This window comes from Anolis carolinensis, chromosome 2 (assembly GCF_035594765.1).
Source record: "Anolis carolinensis isolate JA03-04 chromosome 2, rAnoCar3.1.pri, whole genome shotgun sequence".
Lineage (NCBI taxonomy): Eukaryota > Metazoa > Chordata > Lepidosauria > Squamata > Dactyloidae > Anolis > Anolis carolinensis.
In genome coordinates, this window is record NC_085842.1 from 150,698,084 (window position 1) to 150,719,979 (window position 21,896).

At 40.7% G+C, this 21,896-nt stretch overlaps 2 protein-coding genes across 6 annotated transcripts in view; one reads left to right on the plus strand and one right to left on the minus strand.

Annotated features, from left to right (window-relative positions):
- pde6g (phosphodiesterase 6G) overlaps positions 1–8,718 on the minus strand; it is a 24,271-nt gene extending 15,553 nt beyond the window's left edge. Inside the window, exons 1-2 of one of the 5 annotated variants that reach the window (XR_001729929.2) lie at positions 8,562–8,718; positions 2,174–2,752 (exon numbers count right to left, since the gene is read on the minus strand). The gene's annotated coding sequence lies outside the window, so the exon portion shown is untranslated. Of the gene's footprint in view, positions 1–2,173; positions 2,753–8,455 lie in introns of those variants that run through there. The other 4 variants (XM_008104124.3, XM_062970831.1, XM_008104125.3 and 1 more) reach the window with 4 other exon arrangements.
- A 79-nt stretch (positions 8,719–8,797) lies between these two features.
- Positions 8,798–18,405, plus strand: ccdc137 (coiled-coil domain containing 137). Its single transcript, XM_003217103.3, has 6 exons — positions 8,798–8,902; positions 10,372–10,502; positions 12,253–12,451; positions 13,862–13,944; positions 16,528–16,601; positions 16,870–18,405. The coding sequence occupies exons 1-6, from the start codon at positions 8,862–8,864 to the stop codon at positions 17,086–17,088; spliced, it is 747 nt and encodes a 248-aa protein (XP_003217151.2). The 5' UTR covers positions 8,798–8,861; the 3' UTR covers positions 17,089–18,405.
- The last annotated feature ends 3,491 nt before the right edge of the window (positions 18,406–21,896 follow it).

Genomic DNA, 21,896 nt, shown 5'->3' on the forward strand with positions numbered 1-21,896 from the left:
AAGCTTTTTTACAGATGCACTCATTTTAAGGGTACTGTGAATCAGTTTGACCTTGAATTTACAGTCATGTGGATGTTTCCTCCCTCTAGTCTTGACAACATTTCAAGTGGTCCTTTCAACAGCAGCATGAAGGACAAACTGGGGGATGTAAGAATGCTTCTGTGCTTTTGGTGAAAAAGAAATCACCTCCTGATTTTTGAGGATCAAACTGCTTCTAAAGCAGAAATGAGAAACACGTTTTTTAAATTGCATCTCCCACGACTGTGTGGGCTGGGATACAGTCCAGCAATATCTAGAAGGCCATGTTGTCGCCATCTTGATGATAAAGGTAAAGACCAGCCATCTTTTTTCCTGGTTTGTTGGCAAGTCTGGCACTTATGAGCTCTCCTTATGTTACACTACTCTCCTTATCCTACTCTCCTTATGTTGCACTAAAAGGATATTTCCAACATGAACATATATAAATTGTTTGGTGCATTTGAGGGTTTTTTTTTTTTGCATCTGATCTCTTTTTGGCTCGGACTGGGAAAATTATCATTGAGCAACAACTTTCACAATCCTCCAGTTGGCCACTGGCCATAGTGACTAAGGGAAACTGAAAGTTATAGTACAAACAGGACACTGTCCCAAGTTCTACTTTTAGGCTAGAGGTATACAAATAGTTGGAACTAGTTTTCTTTCGCCCACAAAAGTTAGAAAAAGAATTTCAGTTCTCTGGGGAAATATAGAGGCATTACAGTTGCCGGCACATCTGATTGTCTCTTGACCTTGTAATTAACTTCTATATCCCAGCCTTGATTCATATTATAAGACAGCATTTAGCATTACAGTACACACAATCAGTATCTGCTGGGCCTTTGTTCCAGGACCTTCCATGGATAGCAAAATTTGTAAATATTCAAGCCTCTTTTTTATATTTTGATGGCAAAATCAGTATCCTCTTGGAAACTTTTTATTTAGGGAGATATTTCTGAGCTCTGGCTGGTTGTATCCATGGATATGAAGGGGCAACTGTACTGAAATAATGCATGCTAAATGCTTTGAACAATTCAAAGCGCTATATAAATATCAGCATACATCAGTATTATAAATCCTCTGGCCAAAGAGCATTTGCAACTCTTAGTTTTTCCCATTATAATATAAAAATATTGCTAACTTTTAAAGACTTATTTGCAAATTAACAACAGGAAGCACTTTGTGCAAGTAAAGTATAATTATTTATTTTATTATAAATATTATGCAGATGTTTACAAATATAAATAGAGCCATGTTGATGGTAAGATCTATGGGACAGTCTTGTCATTTTTGCCCATGTGATAGGAAAATGTAGGATATGTAGATTCAAGTTCTATTCAGTCATGAAGCACAACTTCCTGAGGGCCCTCACGTGCCTTAGCCTGAGCTAAAGGGACTGAGCAGCTGACTCAGCTACAGTGTGATCTCTTCATACTTCCTCAGAAGTGACTGACATAGCACACATGGATTTATTCCCAAGTAGGCATACATTGAAATGTTTCTTGCTTCTATTGAATTTTACTTTTTCGTAAATGTATGAGTGTCCACCCATGTACATGTATGATCTTTAATCCTGACACTCTCCCTCATGCTTCAACTATCTAATGGGGGGGGGGGGACGACTTTACAGTATTTAAGGCGTCATCCAAGGATCTGCATGTAGAGTCAGAGTTGTTCTTTGAAGGCCCATGATACAACAATCTTCCTAAGCTGGGCATGAAATCCCACTGTCAACGCATGTTCTGCTGAGGGATACAAATCTAATTAATAATTATGCAGCACTGGAAAAGCTGACCTGACTCAAATGCATTTAAATCAGGACTCCTCAGTATCTATCAAATGCCACAGAGGAATAAAAAACACAATACAGTTGACAATAAAATCAGGAGAAACACTGTGAAACCCTTTTCAGCAAAATAGGTTGAAAATTATGTTATGACATATATCAACATCATATCAATAGGCTTCAGAATTCTAGAATTAATCAAACTTGCACCTTCTCGTTCAGAAGGACAACAGATCAAAGGAGGGAAACCCTTGCCCCTTCCAATATTTTGGACGTCAACACTGTGAAGCCCTAGCATGCACTACTGATTGCAAAAGACAATAGGGGATGTAGTGCAAAATATATAGTGGATGAAACAAGTATCTATTCTACCTTCCATAATCCTTTCCCATTGGCCATGGATTGGAGAGCTGAAGTGAGTAACATCTGGAGGATCCAAGATTCCCTCTCCCTGTTGTAAATGATCAAAATTTCCTTTCTTTGTGCATCTATTATGGCCTGAGAGCTTCAGTCTTTCTTCATGAGGAATTTGATTTCCATCTTCAAGAACATTTTTATATTCTCATCCTCTATGTGTTTCTCCACAGCTGCCAATGCCTCCTCTCCACCATCCTGGTAATGTTTCAGCAGCTCTTCTGCATATGTGATCCACACACAGTTGTGGCATCCGCTCATGCAACAAGTTGTAGGAGGAGAAAGGCTTGAAGGTACATCAGAATGAGGCTTTGGAGAAGCAGCCTTCTCCTGAGAGTCAGGCCCTTTGTCCATCAGGGAAGCAGCATTTTGGGAAACATTATCCTTGTCCTCCGTGTGGATGTGACGCTGTCCACTGTCGATGAGCATCACAGGGAGCCTCTGCACAGTCACTAACCTCTTGTGACAGGATTGGTCCAGGAGCAAGGGCATAGCAGCACTGCTGTCCTGGGGATGCTTGGAGAGACAGAAGCACTCCTAGCAAGAACAAAAACAGTGTTACATATGTTCCAGTACGATAGTCCCTCTCCAGAAGTCAAACCAGGCCAGGATCTGGTTTGTCAGATTTCATTTACACATTCCCAGAAGTTGTAGTGAAACTTTCCACACAAAGCATTGGTGATAGAGAGCAACAAAAGACAATAAAATGCAATAATAATAATAATAATAATAATAATAATAATAATAATAATAATACAGGCAGTCCCCTAGTCACAGACATCAGACTTACATACCACTCAAAGTTATAAATGTCAGGTGAGACAACAGGAAATCTACCCTTAGGAAGGGAAATCACTCCTAAAAGAGTTATCGTGGGGAAAAGGTGTCTCTGCTGAAGCTTTATCAACAATCCTTATTTCTACAACAAGCCAAAATGTTCAAAATCCAATTATCACAGGAACAGAAAGGGAGGTGAAATATTCTTAACAGGAAAACAGACAGCAAAGCAAACACCACAGGGGTGTTAGCCCTTCCCTAAGGAGTCCCCGGTGGCGCAGTGGGTTAAACCGCTGAGCTGCTGAACTTGCTGACCGAAAGGTTGGCAGTTTGAATCTGGGGAGCGAAGTGAGCTCCCGCTATTAGCCCCAGGTTCTGCCAACCTAGTAGTTCGAAAACATGCAAATGTGAGTAGATCAATAGGTATCCCTCTGGCAAGAAAGTAATGGTGCTCCATGCATCCAAGGTTACATGACCTTGGAGGTGTCTACGGACAACGCCGTCTCTTTGGCTTAGAAATGGAGATGAGTACCAAACCCCAGAGTTGGACACGACTGGACTTAATGCCAGGGGAAAACCTTTACCTTTACCTATGCTATCCAAAGCTAATATGCATACGTGTGTGTATGTACAGTAGAGTCTCACTTATCCAAGCCTCTGGATAATCCAAGCCATTTTTGTAGTCAATGTTTTCAATATATCATTATATTTTGGTGCTAAATTCATAAATACAGTAATTATAATATAACATTACTGCGTATTGAACTACTTTTTCTGTCAAATTTGTTGTATAACATGAAGTTTTGGTGCTTAATTTGTAAAATCATAACCTAATTTGATGTTTAATAGGCTTTTCCTTAATCCCTCCTTATTATCCAAGATATTTGCTTATCCAAGCTTCTGCCGGCCTGTTTAGCTTGGATAAGTGAGACTCTACTGTATATATATGTAGATAGATAGATAAGAGATATAGGGATGGAGATGCATTTTAAAAATGTACCTGTTCTGTTTTACAAACAAATTCATCTTAAGAACAAACCTACAGAACCTATGTGTTGTCGAAGGCTTTCATGGCCGGGATCACAGGGTTGTTGTATGTCTTTCGGGCTGTGTGGCCATGTTCCAGAAGCATTCTCTCCTGACGTTTCACCCACATCTATGGCAGGCATCCTCAGAGGTTGTGAGGTACCTCACAACCTCTGAGGATGCCTGCCATAGATGTGGGCGAAACGTCAGGAGAGAATGCTTCTGGAACATGGCCACACAGCCCGAAAGACATACAACAACCCTACAGAACCTATTTTATTTGTAACTTGAGGACTGTCTGTGTAATACAATACATGCTAAAATCCAGAAAGGAGTGGTGATACCTTTACTGGACAACCAAAATACTTGTTGTATTTTGTTGTATGCAAACAAGGCTACTACTCCTGAATATGCTTCCCGAACTTAAAGCAAGGTTAGAGAACTTTTGGCTCATCAGGAGCTGGCTGGGTCTTCTGAGGGATGGCATTGGAGACATCTGCAGAGTCAAAGACTCCTAGGAAATGAAATTAATCACATATATACCACATACAGACAGGTTTTAAAAACCCATTTTAAAAAAGGCTAGCATCCTAGTTTCAGCAAACTGTCTACATTCCTTGATTGCAGGCAGAGCTGGGTTCAAGTTCCACTTGTGACACTGAACCAGCTGAACTTCAGAAAGTCACTGTTTCTGCAATCCCTGAGATGGTTAAAATCTTCTTCTTGTTGTTGTTATCATTATAATCATCATCATCACCTCGTAGGGCTATTTTCTTTCATATGTATCATCTTTAAGATTCAGTGCAAAGAAGTTATTTATGGCTGAACCACCTATTAGGTAGTGGCCACTGCACAGAGAATATTCACAATTATTAATCCCACATCTCATTGATCCCAATTCACACAGACAGCCAGGCAGGAAGGCTTGTTGCTTAGCAACTGGCATTCCACATAATACCAGCACTAACCACAGGGAAGGCAAATAGCCACGGATAGTCTTATTCTCCAGGAATGTGAAAACTCCCTTTTAAACACCAATTAAAACACTTGATGCCACCATACTCTGTTGCAGCAAATTGTATCAGTTGCCTTTGTGAGTATGTCCTAGATGAGAAAAGGTTGGAAACTGTTTGAACTGTGGTTGAGGGTGGCACCAATACACCATAAGGCCATAATCAGTATCATTATCAACAATATTTTTATAGCTATGCAGTTTATAGTTGCCTTGTACAAAAATACAAATATCAAACTAAAACACAAGAGCCCTGTGCCTACAATGGCCAAAGGCAAAATCTTATCAACATCACTTTGGGTCTCAATTAAGCCCCCGGTGGCGCAATGGGTTAAACCCTTGTGCTGGCAGGACTGCTGACTGAAAGGTTGGCGGTTCGAAAAAGTGGGATATAAATAAACATCATCATCATGGAAATATTGTTTGACCATAGCCTGATTCTTATAAAGATTAACATATGACTATAGATTTTGTAATTTTTCTTATAAACCAGCATGTCTTCCTGATTTCGATTTCTTGGACAATACAAATTTAGTCATCAGGGAGAGGAATCTGTCGCCTAAAGACAAGACTTATTTTTAAAGGAATGTCATCTAATTTGACTTCAACTGACTATTTAACCTGCTAAACTTACAACCCATGCTAATACAAATTGTCTTTTAAAATAAACAAATAAATGACACAGCCTAACAAACAAAATTATTTGTGTCTTCGCTTTTGGGCATTTTTCCAGGAGTTAATTGGGATTTTTATTGTGTCAGAAGCAACTTGAGAACATACTGCAAGTTGCTTCTGGTGTGAGAGAATTGGCTGTCTACAGAAATATTGCCCAGAGGACACCCCATGTCCCCACAAGCTAGAGCTGACAAATGGGAGCTCACCCCGTCTCACAGATTCGAACAGGCAACGTTAAGATAAGCAACCCAAACTTCAGGTTAGCAGTCTAACCGGCACAAGGATTTGTGCCATCACAGCTCCAGTAGTTAATTGGTGTATCAGCTCTAGTTTTTAAGATACTGTATTATTATTGTGATCTTCTATGGATGAGCTAGTATATAGCATATGTTCTGTATCTCAAAAACTAGATATGATAGGGGAAACCTAGTACCATTTATGGAATCAGCAGGTCAAATATACCCAGAAACATTTGAGGCACCAAAATGTGTGTTGGCCAGAATCCATCGTCTATTAAGTCTTCTCTTAAAGCCCAAGATAATCTTGGTAAATGCTGTATTTTAATAATCAAAAACAGGGAAATCTTGCAGCCCTTTTTTTTTAACAGACCCATGTGTCACTTGAAAACCAGCATAGCAGCTTGGAGACTTCCTGTATATACTCAGTTATATACTGATATAGGAGCCCCTGGTGGCGCAGCAGATTAAACTGCTGAGCTGCTGATCTTGCAGACTGAAAGGTCAGCGGTTTGAATCCAGGGAATGGGATGATCTCCTGATGTTACCCCCATCTTCTGCCAACCTAGCAGTTTGAAAACATGCAAATGTGAGTAGATCAATAGGTACCACTCTGGCGGGAAGGTAATGGTGTTCTGTGCAGTCATGCCGGCCAGATGGCCTTGGAGGCGTCTACGGAGAATGCTGGCTCTTCGGCTTAGAAATGGAGATGAGCACCAACCTCCAGAGTTGGACACTAGACTTAATGTCAGGGGATAAACTTTACATTAACCTATATATTGTTATATGTATATAATCATGTATAAGATTTTTAAAGCCTTGCTTGGATTTCAGCTAATTTGAATGTTGTTGTCAGGGCTGCACCAGAACTGAGCAAAGGCTACAGAGGGTTCTCAATATCCACTGGAGCTTATTTACAGGATCCCCATGGATCCCGAAATTCATGGACGCTCAAGTCCCATTGTGTACAAGGGCATAGTAAAATAGGCCTCTTATATAAAATGGCAAAATCAAAGTTTATTTTTAGAATTTTTTATTTTAAACATATTTTCAGGGGGTGGATGGCTGAACTCATGGATACGGAGAACCAACAGAAATAACGCCTGATAAATGCTTTGAACACAAAGTGCTAAATAGATATCAGAATAATCCTGACAGCCCTACTGATGTTATGAATCCTCGTTCTGGCTTCTGCTTATAATATAAAATGGAGGGTCTGATCCATTTAGTTATATGACCATTATTCCCAGAATGCTCCATGGGTGGCAGATTCTGGGAATTGTGGTTCTCCGTGATAACCTATGAGCTGCAGTCCAGGAAGGCAGACTTTCCAAGTTTTGAGTTGCTGTGAGTATTCAGGGCTATATGGCCATTTTCCAAAAGCATTCTTTCGTGATGTTTTGCCCGCATCTATGGCAGGCATCCTCAGAGGTTGGGAGGTCTGTCGGAAACTAGGCAAGTGGGGCTTATATATCTGTGGAATAATATCCAGGGTGGGAGAAAGAACTCTTGTCTTTTTGCGACAGGTCAGAATGTTTCAATTGGCCACCTTGATTAGCATTGAATAGCCTTTCAGCTTCAAAGCCTGGCTGCTTCCTGCCTGGGGGAATCCTTTGTTGGGAGGTGTTATAATACAGTAGAGTTTCACTTATCCAAGCCTCGCTTATCCAAGTTTCTGGATTATCCAAGCCATTTTTGTAGTCAATGTTTTAAATATATTGTGATATTTTGGTGCTAAATTCGTAAATAAAGTAATTACAACATAACATTACTGTGTATTGAACTGCTTTTTCTGTCAAATTTGTTGTAAAACATGATATTTTGGTGCTTAATTTGTAAAATCATAACCTAATTTGATGTTTAATAGGCTTTTCCTTAATGCCTCCTTATTATCCAAGATATTCGCTTATCCAAGCTTCTGCTGGCCCGTTTAGCTTGGATAAGTGAGACTCTACTGTAATAATAATCATCATTTTTGTATCCCGCCTCTATATCCCTGAAGGGACTCGAGGTGGCTCACATGGGGAAATTCAATGTTAAAATGAGCATATCAGTATTCAATAAAAGCATCATAAAACAATATAAAATGACAATATAACACAGTATAAAATAACAACAACCAGCGACCTAAAATAGCAAACAATTTTTGGGTTGTTAGCTGGCCCTGACACCTCCCCCAGGCATTAAGCAGCCAGACCTTGAAGCTGCAAGGCCATTTCATACTAATCAAGGTGGCCAATTGCAACATTCACACCTGCCTCAAACAGACAAGAGTTATTTCTCCCACTCTGGACATTATTCCACAGATATATATAAACCGCACTTGCCTAGTTTCCAACAACTTCACAACCTCTGAGGATGCCTGACATAGATGTGGGAGAAATGTCAGGAGAGAATGCTTCTGGAACATGGCCATACAGCCCGAAAAACTCACAGCAACCCAGCCTTTCCAAGCTCTGCTCTTCCCCAGCCCCACAAGGAAGGTCGGTGAAGTCAGAAGGTTATGCAACTAACTCATCTGCACTGTAGAATCAATGCCGTTTGGCACCCCGTTCACTGCGGCGGCTGAGTGCTATGGAATGCGGGGAGCTGTAGTTCTTCGCGCCCGTCCGAGTCTCACCTTCCCGGCAGCCCCCAGGCCGCGGCCGCACCACCGCACGGCGCCCAAGAGCAGCATCGCGGGAAGAGCCGGCCCAGAAGCCTCCCACCCGCCTCCTAGCGAAACGGACACCTCCGTTGTCCAATAGCGACCGCGTTCTCCGAAAGAGGGGGCGTGGTCAAACAAGACGCGCCAGCGAATCATTATTGGGACCTTATTTGGGACCTGAGGAGGGCGAAGTGGAAGTCCGCGACGCGAGGGGAGTGTGACGTCATAGAGGCGGAAGTGGAGGGCTCCACGTGGGCGCGGGCGAGCAGAGCGATGGGCAAAGCGAGGAGTCCGGCGCCCACGCCGCGGGGAGGGTGAGTGCCCTATTCATGTGGCGCCTGCACCATTAGCCTCTCTAGCTTTTGACGGCGCTTTAGCTGCCATGGCTCAATGCTAGGGAACCCTGGAAGTTGTATTTTAGCAGCAACAGACAAGGAACAGTCAGGGCCAGTTAACACCTCCCAACAAAGGATTCCTCCAGGCAGGAAATAGCCAGGCTTTGAAGCTGAAAGACTATTCAATGCTAGTCAAAGTTGTCAGTTGCAACAGTCACACTTCCCTCAAACAGTCAAGAGTTCTTTCTCTCACTCTGGACCTTCCACAGATATATAAACTCCACTTGCCTATTTTCCTACAGCCCTCACAACCTTTGAGGATGCCTGCCATAGATGAGGGTGAAACGTCAGGAGAAAATGCTTCTGAAACATGGCCATATAGCCCGGAAAACTCACAGCAATCCAGAGATTCTACCCATGAAAGCTTTCAACAACACAGCAATAGCACTCTTTGGCAGAGAATGCCCATGTACGCATAAAACTACACCTCCTAGGAATCTTATCATATTGATTCATGGCAGTTAAGGTGGTGTCGAGCTGCATTCACTGTACAGTGTACGAGATGCTCCTTAAACGTCCCTCATTGAACTTCAAATCCCAGGATTCTATAGGATGCTGCCCTCCCAGTTACAATGTAATAATAGGACCATAGTGCAATGTGATAGAGCCCCCATGGACTTTGGCATCTTCAAAAGATTTCCATAATAAGGTAAATATGTGAAGTGATCTTTTGGACTCCCAGGCCCTTTCAACACAGCTGTATAAAATCCCACATATGCTGGAATACATGGCAGTGTGGACTCAGATAACGCAGTTCAAAGCAGATGTGGGATTTTCTGCCTTGATATTCTGGGATATAGGGTTGTGTGGAAGAGCCCCCAGAGTAACCTGCTCAGATTTTCCCTTCTATTCCCAGTCCAAGAAGCCAGTGTGAGGAAACCTCTTGCTCTATGCTTATGCTGAGGAAAACTTTAACTTTCTCTTTGCATGTTTGTATGTAAAAGCCATCTAATACATGTGCCATGGTAAACTCATCAACAATTAACTGTGCATGAGCAAAACATCTGGGCAAAAACATTTAAATCAACCTGTCACAGGACCATATATCAATCCATGTCGCTTGCATTTACTCACCTCATTCCTATTTCCTGGGTCTTTCTAAATGACTAAATGATATTCTGGCACTATTAGGGATGCCAGAGGCACTTGAAAGGCATAAGATCAGATTTAACAGCAGAAGAGTAGACCTTATGGCAAATTATCATTTCTCAGCCCCATTTCCCCATTCTGTTATGTAAAGCTGTTGCATGAAATGATGTTCACATTAACATTGGAAGGGTTGTATTAATGACTAAGACCAATGGAGACTACCCACATCCCTTTAACAGAAGCTGACCCTTCTCACTATGCACACTTCTAATGTCTTGCTATTGTTCCTTTGTTTTTAGACAAATGAAGAAGAAAATTGACTCAAAGCCCAAATGCTTAGATGACCAAGAAATTCCATATCGATTGCGGGAAATTATGAAGAGTCGTGAGGAATTAAAGAAACCTAAGACCAAGAAGAAAAAGAAACTGGGTAAAAAAAAATAAGCCATGTTTTCCAGTATGCCTTCCAGATTATCCCTTAGTTGTGGTTATTTATTTATGCATACAAATACATTCACGTTTTTAGTGCACAGACTTTTTGTATAAAGCATGATCGGATAGCAGAACTCCTCCAGTGTAAACTACTTCATTATGAGTTGGTTTTGCTTTGTGATGTGAACTTCAGTCATGTGCGTTTGGCAGAGTATTTCTAAACATTATCTTCTTTTAGAAGAATCACTACAATAAATATGTACATTAACCACCTGAAGTTAACAAATTCATATGTGCTGTCATCCATCCATATCCACCAATTCAACTGTACATGGCTTGAACATCTTTTTTGAAAGATCCAATAAACAAACCTTAATTTTTGCCATTGTATATAATGAGACTTGAACATTGAGGGATTTTGGTACGTACAGGAGAACCTGTTACCAAACCTCAATAGAAACCAAGAGCCTGCTGTAACTTAATATTTTATTTTTATGAATCCCTCTTAAAATGCTATTTTTGGTTTTTACAAACTTCACTGGCTGTTTATAATCTATTTGTATCCCAATAGGTCTCAGAAATTGTTTGATGCATTAGATCAGTGGTTCTCAACCTATGGGTCCCCAGGTGCTTGGCCTACAACTCCCAGAAATCCCAGCCAGTTTACCAGCTGTTGAAGGTCAAAACATCTGGGGACCCACAGGTTGAGAACCACTGCATTAGATCATTGTCAGATACCAACTATATTTTTTCAGTTAGGGATGCTGACTTTGTAAAGAGCCAAGTTAAAAAGTGGAGCAGAGCTTCATAAACTTTTTCCACTCATAATTCCTCTCCACCTGAAAAATTGTTAGATAGGTATAAAAGTGAAACATTTACTTATAACAAATCAGGATTTGCAAGGCTTGCTGAACAAGTTAATTTTCCTTGCTTTGAAGTATAGCTGAAACATCTTTTGCACAAAGTCCACTATAAACTCTGCACAACAGATTTGTGAAAATGTCTAAAACAGCTCCTAGGTGATGTTCGGAAACCTTTTACTTTTGCCAATAAAATGATTTGTAGAAAGATCAAGAAAAACCCAGAAATATGCCTACTGGACTTGTTTCAAGAGAGAAATAGTAAAGATGATGTAAATTTGTCAATATAGTTTCGTGGCTGCAAGAATCATAATAGCAAAGTCTTGGAAGGGGGGGAAATAACTACTCATTAAGGATTGGAGAAGGAAATTAGTCGAGTATATCCAAATGGCCAAGCTTTCCAGTGGCTTAAGGGGAAGAAACAATGAATAGTTTGTTAGGAAATGGAGAGTTGCCCTTGAGTACTTAAAAAAGAAGACAAACTTAAATTTTGAAATAGCCGCATGAGGAATTTATTAATGTAATGATAAGGATAAAGTTTTGTTAGATACTAGTTCCATATGGTGTGGTGTCAAAAGTCATGGGTCATGGTTCAGAGGTGGGAAGGGGGAGGTGGTGGGACTGGGGAAATAATGTGTGTATCTAAATGGTTGAATTTGAAGACTATATGTTATTATTTTTTCTTCATATAACACAATAAAAGTTTACACATGAAGAGAAACCTGTTACTGTTGCCAAATGTTTGGGCTCTCCAATACTGAGCTTAAGGGGTCCCATTTGGGGTCGGGACCCACAGCAGTGGAGTAGAGTCTGGTGGGAGGTCCTTCTGTGTCTCCTCCCCACAAGTGCTGCTGGGCTGAAGGATAATGTCCTGTGATCTTGTCTTAGTGAACAAAGAAACACCTGATGTACCAGACAGCAACATACCAGTGCCGAAATTCAGGAGAAGGAAAGGGGAGGCAGCTGCTTCCTATATGCGGCGCATGGAGCGGGAGACTCAACACGTGTGGTATCTCACCAAAAACCAGCTGCAGCGTGAACCTGAGAAAGAAGAAGTCGTCCAGAAAAAGTCTCAGAAGAAAAAAGAGTAAGCTTATGGGCGAATTGATTTACAAGACTTACCTTAAGAAGCATTGCAGTCTTAAGAGCACTTTTGAGTTGATCCCTTTAGTTGTCGAGTACAAACTGTGCTAGATACATAGATTACAGTCAACCTTTCATTTTCACAGGGGTTAGGAGCACAGGACCCCAGTGAAAGTTTTTAAAATGCAAATAAAAAACTATTTTCTTATCTGAGAGAGCACCAATCTAGGAAGCCTTAGGTTCTCCAGTTGTAATTCTGTGATCAACTTCTGGCAGAAAGTGGCCAGAGTCATACTAAAGGACCTAGCGATTTCTAGAGAGAACAATGTAACCAAACCTGCAAATAGTTCAATCTGCAAATGTCAATCCCAAAAATGTGGAGGGCCAACTTTAGTTGATGCCCTGGATGAATTCCTGAAACCAAGAAAAAATCATGGCCTAAGCAAGACTGTCAGCTAGAACTATAGGAAGCTTTTCAAGTAAAGGGAAGCATGTCGATCCCTCTGCTTCTGGGGGTCATCCGCCCTTCCTCCCCCAAAAGACGAATGAAATGTATCCAGCAGATCCGACTTGGGTGGAAATAGGCTGATTTGTGATAACAGATTTATGTTCACCATTAGCAAGGAGACTGCGGAATGATTAGTATTTGCCATAAGACCTCTGTAACCACAAAACCCCTATCTGTGGTTTCATTGACCTGTGCATGGGGAAAAATTGTCTTACAAAGAATTTGCCAAGTCATCCAACAATTGCATTGTATGTTGGTAAGTCAGGTAACTCGATGTCTGGTCATACATGGCATTTTAGGTAATTGTGATCTGACTGGGAACATATCTACATATTGGGGTTGGTGGTATGGTCTTATTGTACATCAGTGAATTTCCGGAAAGACAGTCAGTTGGAATGGGTAGAAAAGCAGAAAAGGTCAAAGAGCTGAAAAACAAGCATGGTACCAGATGTGCCAGCAGGCAACCAGTGGTGATCAGAAAAAGCTGATGGGCAGGGGAAGAATAAGGCTATTCAAATCCATTAATATATTTGGTACACTAGAGATCAAGGTTTTGGTGGCTCTTCCAGCAGGATGAAAATGTAATAAAGTGGTCAGTATAAGGAGAATCATACTTACCCCTGTCTTGTTTTCTTATAACTGGCAAATCTTTCTTCTGCCTAGAATCCACATTTTCAACTTGATCCTCTACTAGTTAGCTAATTGTAATCCCCAGAGTTTGATGGAATATATTCCCACTATATTCCCAAATACGTGTCTGTGGTTTGGCATTGAATGGTTGACTCTTGACTCATGTTATATATTTATTTATTTGCCCTTTTCATTCTGATTTGGGTTCATAATAGTTTTCCTAAAATACATGTGTGCACGTTTAACAAACTTTGTTCAACAACACTGGCTTTTTAGATTTCAACAGAAGAAGATGGATAAAATCCGTAAGCAAAAAGAAGAGAAAAAAGCAGAAATGCTGGAGAAGGAATTATTCAAAGGTAAATATTTCGACAGGGGAGGTCCTTCTCTTGGTCCCACCACCCTCTCAAGTGCGGTTGATGGGGATGAGAGAGAGGGCCTTCTCTGTGGTGGCCTCTTGGCTCTGGAATACCCTCCCAAAAGAGATTAGATCAGCCCCCACCCTTCGATCCGTTCCAACCTGAAAACATGGATGTTCAGACAGGCCTTTGACCTTGAGTAGGCTGAATGGGCCCATATGGGGAGAAGGGCGGGGTAGAAATACCGGAAATAAATAAATAAAATATATGAAGCTAACACTTGGCCCTTTGTGAATTGATGGCAGTTATCTACTGTTGTTTTAAAATTGTATTCTGATTTTATGCTTTATGTGCTGATGGGGGTTGTTATAATTTTATGTGACTGGTTTTATATTTTTGTACCGTTTTTACCTGTTGTATATGTGCACCCTGGAGTGCCTTGTAAGCCACCCCAAGTCCCTTCATGGAGATGGTGGTGGGATATAAATAAAGTGTATTATTATTATTATTATTATTTTCTCAGTGTAGGGCAATGTTTTTTACAGAGCAACAGAAACTTAAAGACTTTTATACAGTTTAAAGTCTTAGTATCTTTGTAGATGCTTCCTGCCAGGTTTCCTCCTCAGTCATGCTTTAAAGGCTTTTCTGTGTTATGGATCACGGTTAATTCAAAATCAAATAGACAAATACAAGGCTTATATAATCATAGTTTCTTAAAGAGAAGGCACATGTCATGAGATTAAGATTTTAGATACATATGTGTGTGTATAAAATTTATAAACTAACCTTCATTCCCCAGATTATTATGAGGCAATGTGCATACATATTATTAAAAATACAAATATAATAAATAATATTTTAAATTATGGAAAAGAAAACTGTTGAAACAGGAAAAAAACCCCACATATTTACAGTGTGTCAACAAATGTTTAGATTTAATGCCAAAAATGAAAACATAGTTGTCATGGGTCCATCTTCCATGGGAGGATATTAAAAAATCTGGGTGCCATTACAGAGAAAGCCTTTTCCTTTTAAAAATGTAGCACATTTCCTCCTTGAAAGTATGTGAAATCTTTGCTGGGCTGCTTGATGCATAGGCAGGATCATATGAAGAAGGCATTCGAACCTCTGCTCAGCCATGGAAATCCACTTGGACAAGTCACACTCTTTCAGCCTTGGGGAGGGGGAAGGTTAACCCCCACTCAACAAATCCTGCCAGGACAACCCTTTGGTAGGTTCATTTTAAAGTTGCTATAAGTTGGAAATGACTTGACGGCACAGAAGAAGTATACCTTCAGATATTTGGGGCCAAAGCTTTCTAGGTCTCTAAAGCAAAAACAAATGCCTTGAATTAGATGTGGTAGCAAAAATAGGGAGTTGATGTCATTTCTTACAAGTGGTGTCACATGGCTCTTCAGGTCAGAATCGCACAATGCCTTCAGATGATGAGATTCTGATTGTCCCTCCTTATGTGAGCTTACAATGTACTCTGTTTAGAAAATAATTCAGGAAAACAGGTTTTTTTTAGTTTTTAAAAGATTAAATAAAGATTAGTCCAACAAAAGTATCTTGAATAGAAATAAGATAGTTGAATACCACTAGGATTGTGTATGGATGGAAAAGCAGAGTCAGGATAATAGTATTGCCAGCTTATTTCAGCATGTTAAAATGAAGGACAGGATACAAACCCTTAGTAGACCATGAATGTATCTCAGGTAGGTACTACCAGGCGAATCATTACATATATTTATCTAGTAGAAGCAGCACCTGGATACAGGTTTCATCTTCTTTTCTAAACTCAGTGTTATTATTTTTAAACCATTGGAACTTGTTAATTGCTGTCTTATGGCAACACCGTGCATGAAGGCCCCTTCCACACAGCAGAATAAAATTCCACATTATCTACTTTGAACTGGAATATATGGCAGTATCGACTCAGATAACCCAGTTCAAAGCAGATATTGTGGGATTTTCTGCCTTGATATTCTGGGTTATATGGCTGTGTGGTAGGGCTCCAAGTCACCCTGTCCTCAACAGGCCTGTTTAGGTTTTGCAGACTCATGCCCAGGGCTTCCTTGATCAAATCCATCAATCTTGAATGTGGTCTCCTCATTTCTTACTTCCTTAGCAAGTATTTTGTCTAGTGAGTCAAGTCTTCCCTTGATACTTCCCAAGTATGACAATCAGATTGGCTTCTATTACTAGTTCAGGTCCAATTTGCTCTTGGATATTTGTATCTTTAGCAGTCCATGGCACCCACAGTACTCTAGTTCAACAATATCCCATGTAAAAGGGAAACTATAATTCTCTGTCCTTGCATTATGCAGAATTCTGCAATAACGCCAGGTGCATTTAAACTGAAGCTTAGTCACAATGTGTATGTCAAAATGCTGGTGTTCTGTTCTTCTCTTTGCTCAGCAATAGAGTTAATCTGCAGGTTCAGACTGTGTTTGCCTTGTGCCAGGCCACGGTTAAAGGGAGACTGTAATGGATTGTAAGATTTCAAGTCAGAGTCTGTTTGCATATGGATTTCTTTTAGAGTGTTTCCATCTCCTCAGTTATTTGCCTTCTCATTCCTTTCAGATTCTGTGAAGTTTGGAGACTTTGCCTTACAACCCCCAACACTTACAGCAAAACCCAAAAAGAGTAAAGACAAGGTATGTTTGTAGTACCCGAGTCTACGTGTTTTCTAAAAACTCTTCCAGTTCTTTTGCTGTTAAAGTGGAAAGGTTTTGCTCAGTGAGTAGCTAAGCACAGGAAGTTCTGACTGGTGATACCTTTAATGAGTCAGCTCAAAGACTTTGGCGTGTTAGGAATGCTGTTCTTAAAAGCTGGCCTTGTTTTTATGATCATACTCTGAGTTCATTCCATCATCCTTTCCTCCTCATGCTTTTCTCATTTTAAGCAATCTGTCTTGTCTTCCAGGCTGGCCAGAGACAGCTTCTGCTCACATCTCTTTTCAGCTCTGGTAGTAAAGCATCCACCCCAAAAACAACATATTCATCTCTTGCTCGCCAAAGGATTGTGCAAGAGGAGCGAGAGCGGGTTGTGAAAGCTTACCGGGACATAAAGAAACAGAAGCAGCAGCAGAAGTTACTGACTGACAGCAAGCTTGTTATGGACAAACTGAAGAATCCAGCTTGAGCTGTTGGACAAATACAAGGACAAAACAGCAGGAAAGACTGTTGTGGATCACAGCAGTTTCTTTTTGGTTGGCTGTACCCAACCATTGGGACAAACAGACTACTTTGTACATGATGGACAGCTGCATTGCTTATTGAACAATGCCTGTTGCTTCTGGAAGTGGAGTGGATTCCCTGTGAAGCATTTCTCTCAGCCCAGTGTGAAGACTGCACCCATTCATTTCCTTTGTGGTAATTGCCAATGGCGAGGAAGCTGAAGAGGACGATGCTGATATTTTAAAGTGTACATGTATTCTTTCTATTAAAACATATATTTAAAAAGTTATGCTTTCCAGGGTGTTTTCTGGGTCTGAAATAGCTTGGTAGGCATGGCAAAATGTCCCCAGCTTTTAAGGAATGTGAAAAAGAGTGTTTTAAGTTTTAAAATCCCATTTATTTCTCTCCCAAGAAGCTTTGGGGCTTCAAAACAGCCTGGCTTGGAGCATGGGGTATACTTTTGCCCCTTCCACTAGCAAATGGTAATTCCTACATGCAGTGCAGAAATTGATATGATGTGATCACGCTGTCCAACATCCCAAAGTATGTTTTGTTACTTGCCATGTCTTTGAAATTGATAGTGTATGTGTCGACATCCAGGTGTTTTTTTTTATTACAGCTGTCATAACTGCCACTATATAGCTAATGTGGTACAGCGGTTTGAGAGTTGGACTATAACTCTGGAGACTAGAGTTCGACATTCCCGATCAGTCATGGAAATATACTGAGTGGTCTTGGGCAAGGTCCTCTCTCTCAGCTTCAAAGGAAGGCAAAAGCAAACCTCTGAATCCATCTTATCAACGAAACCCCTATGATGGGCTTGAAAACCTAGGAGGGAAACAACTTGAAGGCACACAATAAGAATAGACCCTCACTGTGGGTTATGCTAGATAGGGCTGATGGAAATTTAGGCCAAATACAGCTGGGGAACCACTGTTGCTCACTCTTGGCTGAGAAAGGTCTCAGGAAACAGTTCTCCCCTTGAATGTTGGTACATTTCTTGGTTTGCATTTGTTTTCTTCCTTCCTGCAAGGAAGAAAGCATCAATCATCCAGCCTTTCTGAATCTGAAAGAGAAAAACAAATTTGCTGAGATCCATGCTGTATCCCTCTTTAGACTATTGTTTCTGATTTCAAAACCAGGGACAGTAAAGAAATGCTGATACCATTGGACCTTCTGTGCTTACCTCATGCAAGATAATGCTATTGTTAGCATTATCTTGCATGAGGCAAGATAATACTCCCTCTCTTCTGCTTATTAAAAAGTGATCCTTGAAAACATTCTTGTGTCTCCATTTACTTTGCTGAATGTTTTTTGGGCCAGAAGTGGCTGAAATGGAAGAATCAAGTAATAATAATAATAAACTTTATTTATAACCCGCCCTATCTCCCTGAAGGGACTCAGGGCAGTCTTCAAACATAAAAGTGGTAAATGGTCAATGCTATAATGAAAACATACCAAAACAAAACCTAAGTAAGTAAATTAAAAACAAAATAAAGTAATTAGTTACAAGGCAAAATAGAATCTCATCAAACACATTTACTTCATAATAAAATCTGACCACTAAAGTGCATAAAGTATAAAATAGTTTACAACTACCAACAGAGCCAGGGTGGGTTTCTATCATCCAACGAGGTATATTAGGATGTTCTAGTCCGTTGGTTTTCAACCTGTGGATAACCCAGCTGTTTTGGCCTTCAACTCCCAGAAATCTTAACAGCTGGTAAACTGGCTGGGATTTCTGGGAGTTGTAGGCCAAAAGACCTGGGGACCCACATGTTGAGAACCACTGTTCTAGTCCTCCTCCTCTCCATAGGCTAAAGTGCAAATATTGAGTTTTAAAAGTTTTTTAAAGGAGAGGAGAGAGGGGGCCGTTTTTATTTTTTTTGGGAAGGAGTTCCAGAGGCTAGTGGCAATCATGGAAAAGGCCCCCCTCTCGTTCCCATCAACTGCAAAAGCCTCCTCTCTCATTCCCACCAACTACGCTTGAGATGGATGGGACCAAGAACAGGTCCTCCTCTATTGGCCACAGTGTCCGGGGTGGTTTATATACGCAGATGCAGTTTGTCAAATAGCTCAAACTGTTTAGGGCTTTATAGGTAATAACCAGCACTTTGTATTCGCTTGGAAGTGGATCGGTAGCCAATGGAGCTGCTGCAGAAGGGGAGTAATTCTCTCCCTATATGGCGCTCCAGTTAATAACCTGGCTGCTGATCACTGAACTAATTGAAGCTTCCGAACTATCTTCAAAGCTGCCCCATGTAGAGAGTGTCCAGACAGGATGTGACTAAGTAAAACAAAGTAAATTAGATCTGTTTCCATTAAGATCCCTGGCCTTCCTTCGACTATTTAGGAGTCATGCTTTTTCTTTTTCCTTCCACTGGATCTGCTTTCTCTTCCCACTAAGAAAAAATAAAAGAGTCCTGACAACAGTTGTGTTGTGATGGATATCTCCAGGAATACAGATACAGTAGAGTTTCACTTATCCAACACTTGCTTATCCAACATTCTGGATTATCCAACGCATTTTTGTAGTCAATGTTTTCAATATATCGTGATATTTTGGTGCTAAATTCGTAAATACAGTAATTACTACATAGCATTACTGCGTATTGAACTACTTTTTCTGTCAAATTTGTTGTATAACATGATGTTTTGGTGCTTAATTTGTAAAATCATAAACTAATTTGATGTTTAATAGGCTTTTTCTTAATGCCTCCTTATTATCCAACATATTCGCTTATCCAACATTCTGCTGGCCCATTTATGTTGGATAAGTGAGACTCTACTGTACCTATAAATGCCTTGCCTGGGGGTGGGGGAAATGGTTCATTATATTATGGGGTGATCCCAGTGGCGAAGTGTGTTAAAGCACTGAGCTGCTGAACTTGCAGACCGAAAGGTCCCAGGTTCAAATCCTGTGAGTGGGATTTGAACCTGGTGTGAGTGCCCGCTGTTAGCTCCAGCTTCTGCCAACCTAGCAGTTCGAAAACATGCCAATGTGAGTAGATCAATAGGTACCGCTCTGGCTGGAAGGTAACGGCACTCCATGCTCCTCCACATGACCTTGGAGGTGTCTACGGACAATGCCGGCTCTTTGGCTTAGAAATGGAGATGAGCACCTACCCTCAGAGTCAGACATGACTGGACTTAACGTCAGGGGAAACCTTTACCTTTACTTTTTACCGTGTTTCTGTTTTGAAAATATTTTATTCAGACTTGGAATACAGGGCTAGTGAAGCTGTAAGCTAACCACAATGATGATTTCTCCTTCCAAATCCTGCCCCCACTGGGCGAGAACTAAAGTAAACAAGAGCCAGTATCTAGCAAAATGAGGGGGAAAGTTTTCAGAACTTCTGTGTTCAAGTCAACAGCCCCGAGTATGCCCTCTTTCTTACCATGACTTCTTCAAGATTTTCATCCTCCTTAGTCTCTGCCAAGAGTTGGTTTTAAAAGAGGAACAATTTCATTTCTTTTAGTAGAAGTGGCATTTAAAGAAAATAAATTGTAACTGGGATACGGCCCTAAGAGAGAGATGGTTGGGAATAGTTTTGGCATTGTCTTTGAACTGTTTTCACATGGATCAGTCAGTAGGTGGCACACACAAGCCAGGTTGAAGCCATGCTTAGCCATTTTTTAGCTTCAAGGATTTTTCTTCTTTTGATGTTAATGCAGTGTGATATGAGCAGCACTGTCTGAGTACTCAGAGATGTGTCTCTTCTGGGCAGCCCTAAGGTAGGATTCCGGTGATTGATGCTCTGAGATTATATCTTGGCTAAACTTTTAAATGTGGAGCAGCTATGTTCGTGTAGTCTCTCAGTTTGTGGTATGTTGTCCCTTGAGGCACTGATACTGTACTTATATGCTCCTCAGCTACTTCTGGATGAGCTTATTCTGTTTACTAGCTTCTCAGACCTTATCACTGTCGTTTCTAAAAGCACAGGTGACATCAGATTGCACCCCCCCCCCCCCCCGGTAAGTGTTATAGTACATAAAGAGACTTTAAGCAAGTAATGTGATTTTTCCCTTTTTTTATTAAAATCATTTCCGGAGATCCAAAGTTGCAAAATGCCGAAGTGCTAGAGGTTCCAGAATGGACCTGGAAGTAGTGATACTATATGAACATTATCAATTCTAAACCCTTTAATAAAATGTATCAATTCGATGAGTTTGTATCTTGTATCTTTTATATACTGTGTACTGTGCCATTTTCTTATATAAAGTGTAGAAATTGTTTCTAATATATGTATCAAAATGTAACTTGAAGGTAGCCACTTCTTCATGACCCAGTTTACATTATTCCTTGGGAAAGGGGACCGTGGCCAAGGTCCCTCCAGCCATTTCTCAAGCCAGATAACTATCAGAACCATTGTGTATATATGTAGATAGATGATCCTCTTTACCAACAAAATAAGCTCAGGATGTTTGTCCATTTAAACTGAGGCAGAGAGTCTACTAAGCCTGAGGAAGAGTGGGCTTAATAAATGTGCATTCAATAACTTTCTGTGATGGAGCCAAGTACTTGATTGTCTAAAATCACCACTGTTGTCTTTTGGATCTTGCACCTTTATCTCACATGAAACTGGACATTTGAGTTAATCAGAAACTCGTCAGCATATCTACACCATTGTTTCCTCATAGACTGTGCCTCCCAATGGATTGGTTCCTTGAACAGACCAATCCAAAGCTGTCATTTCTCCTGCCATAGGAATTCCTGTCTGAAGACTGTGACATCAAGGGAACCCACAGCCAATCTGGGCACAGATCCTAGCC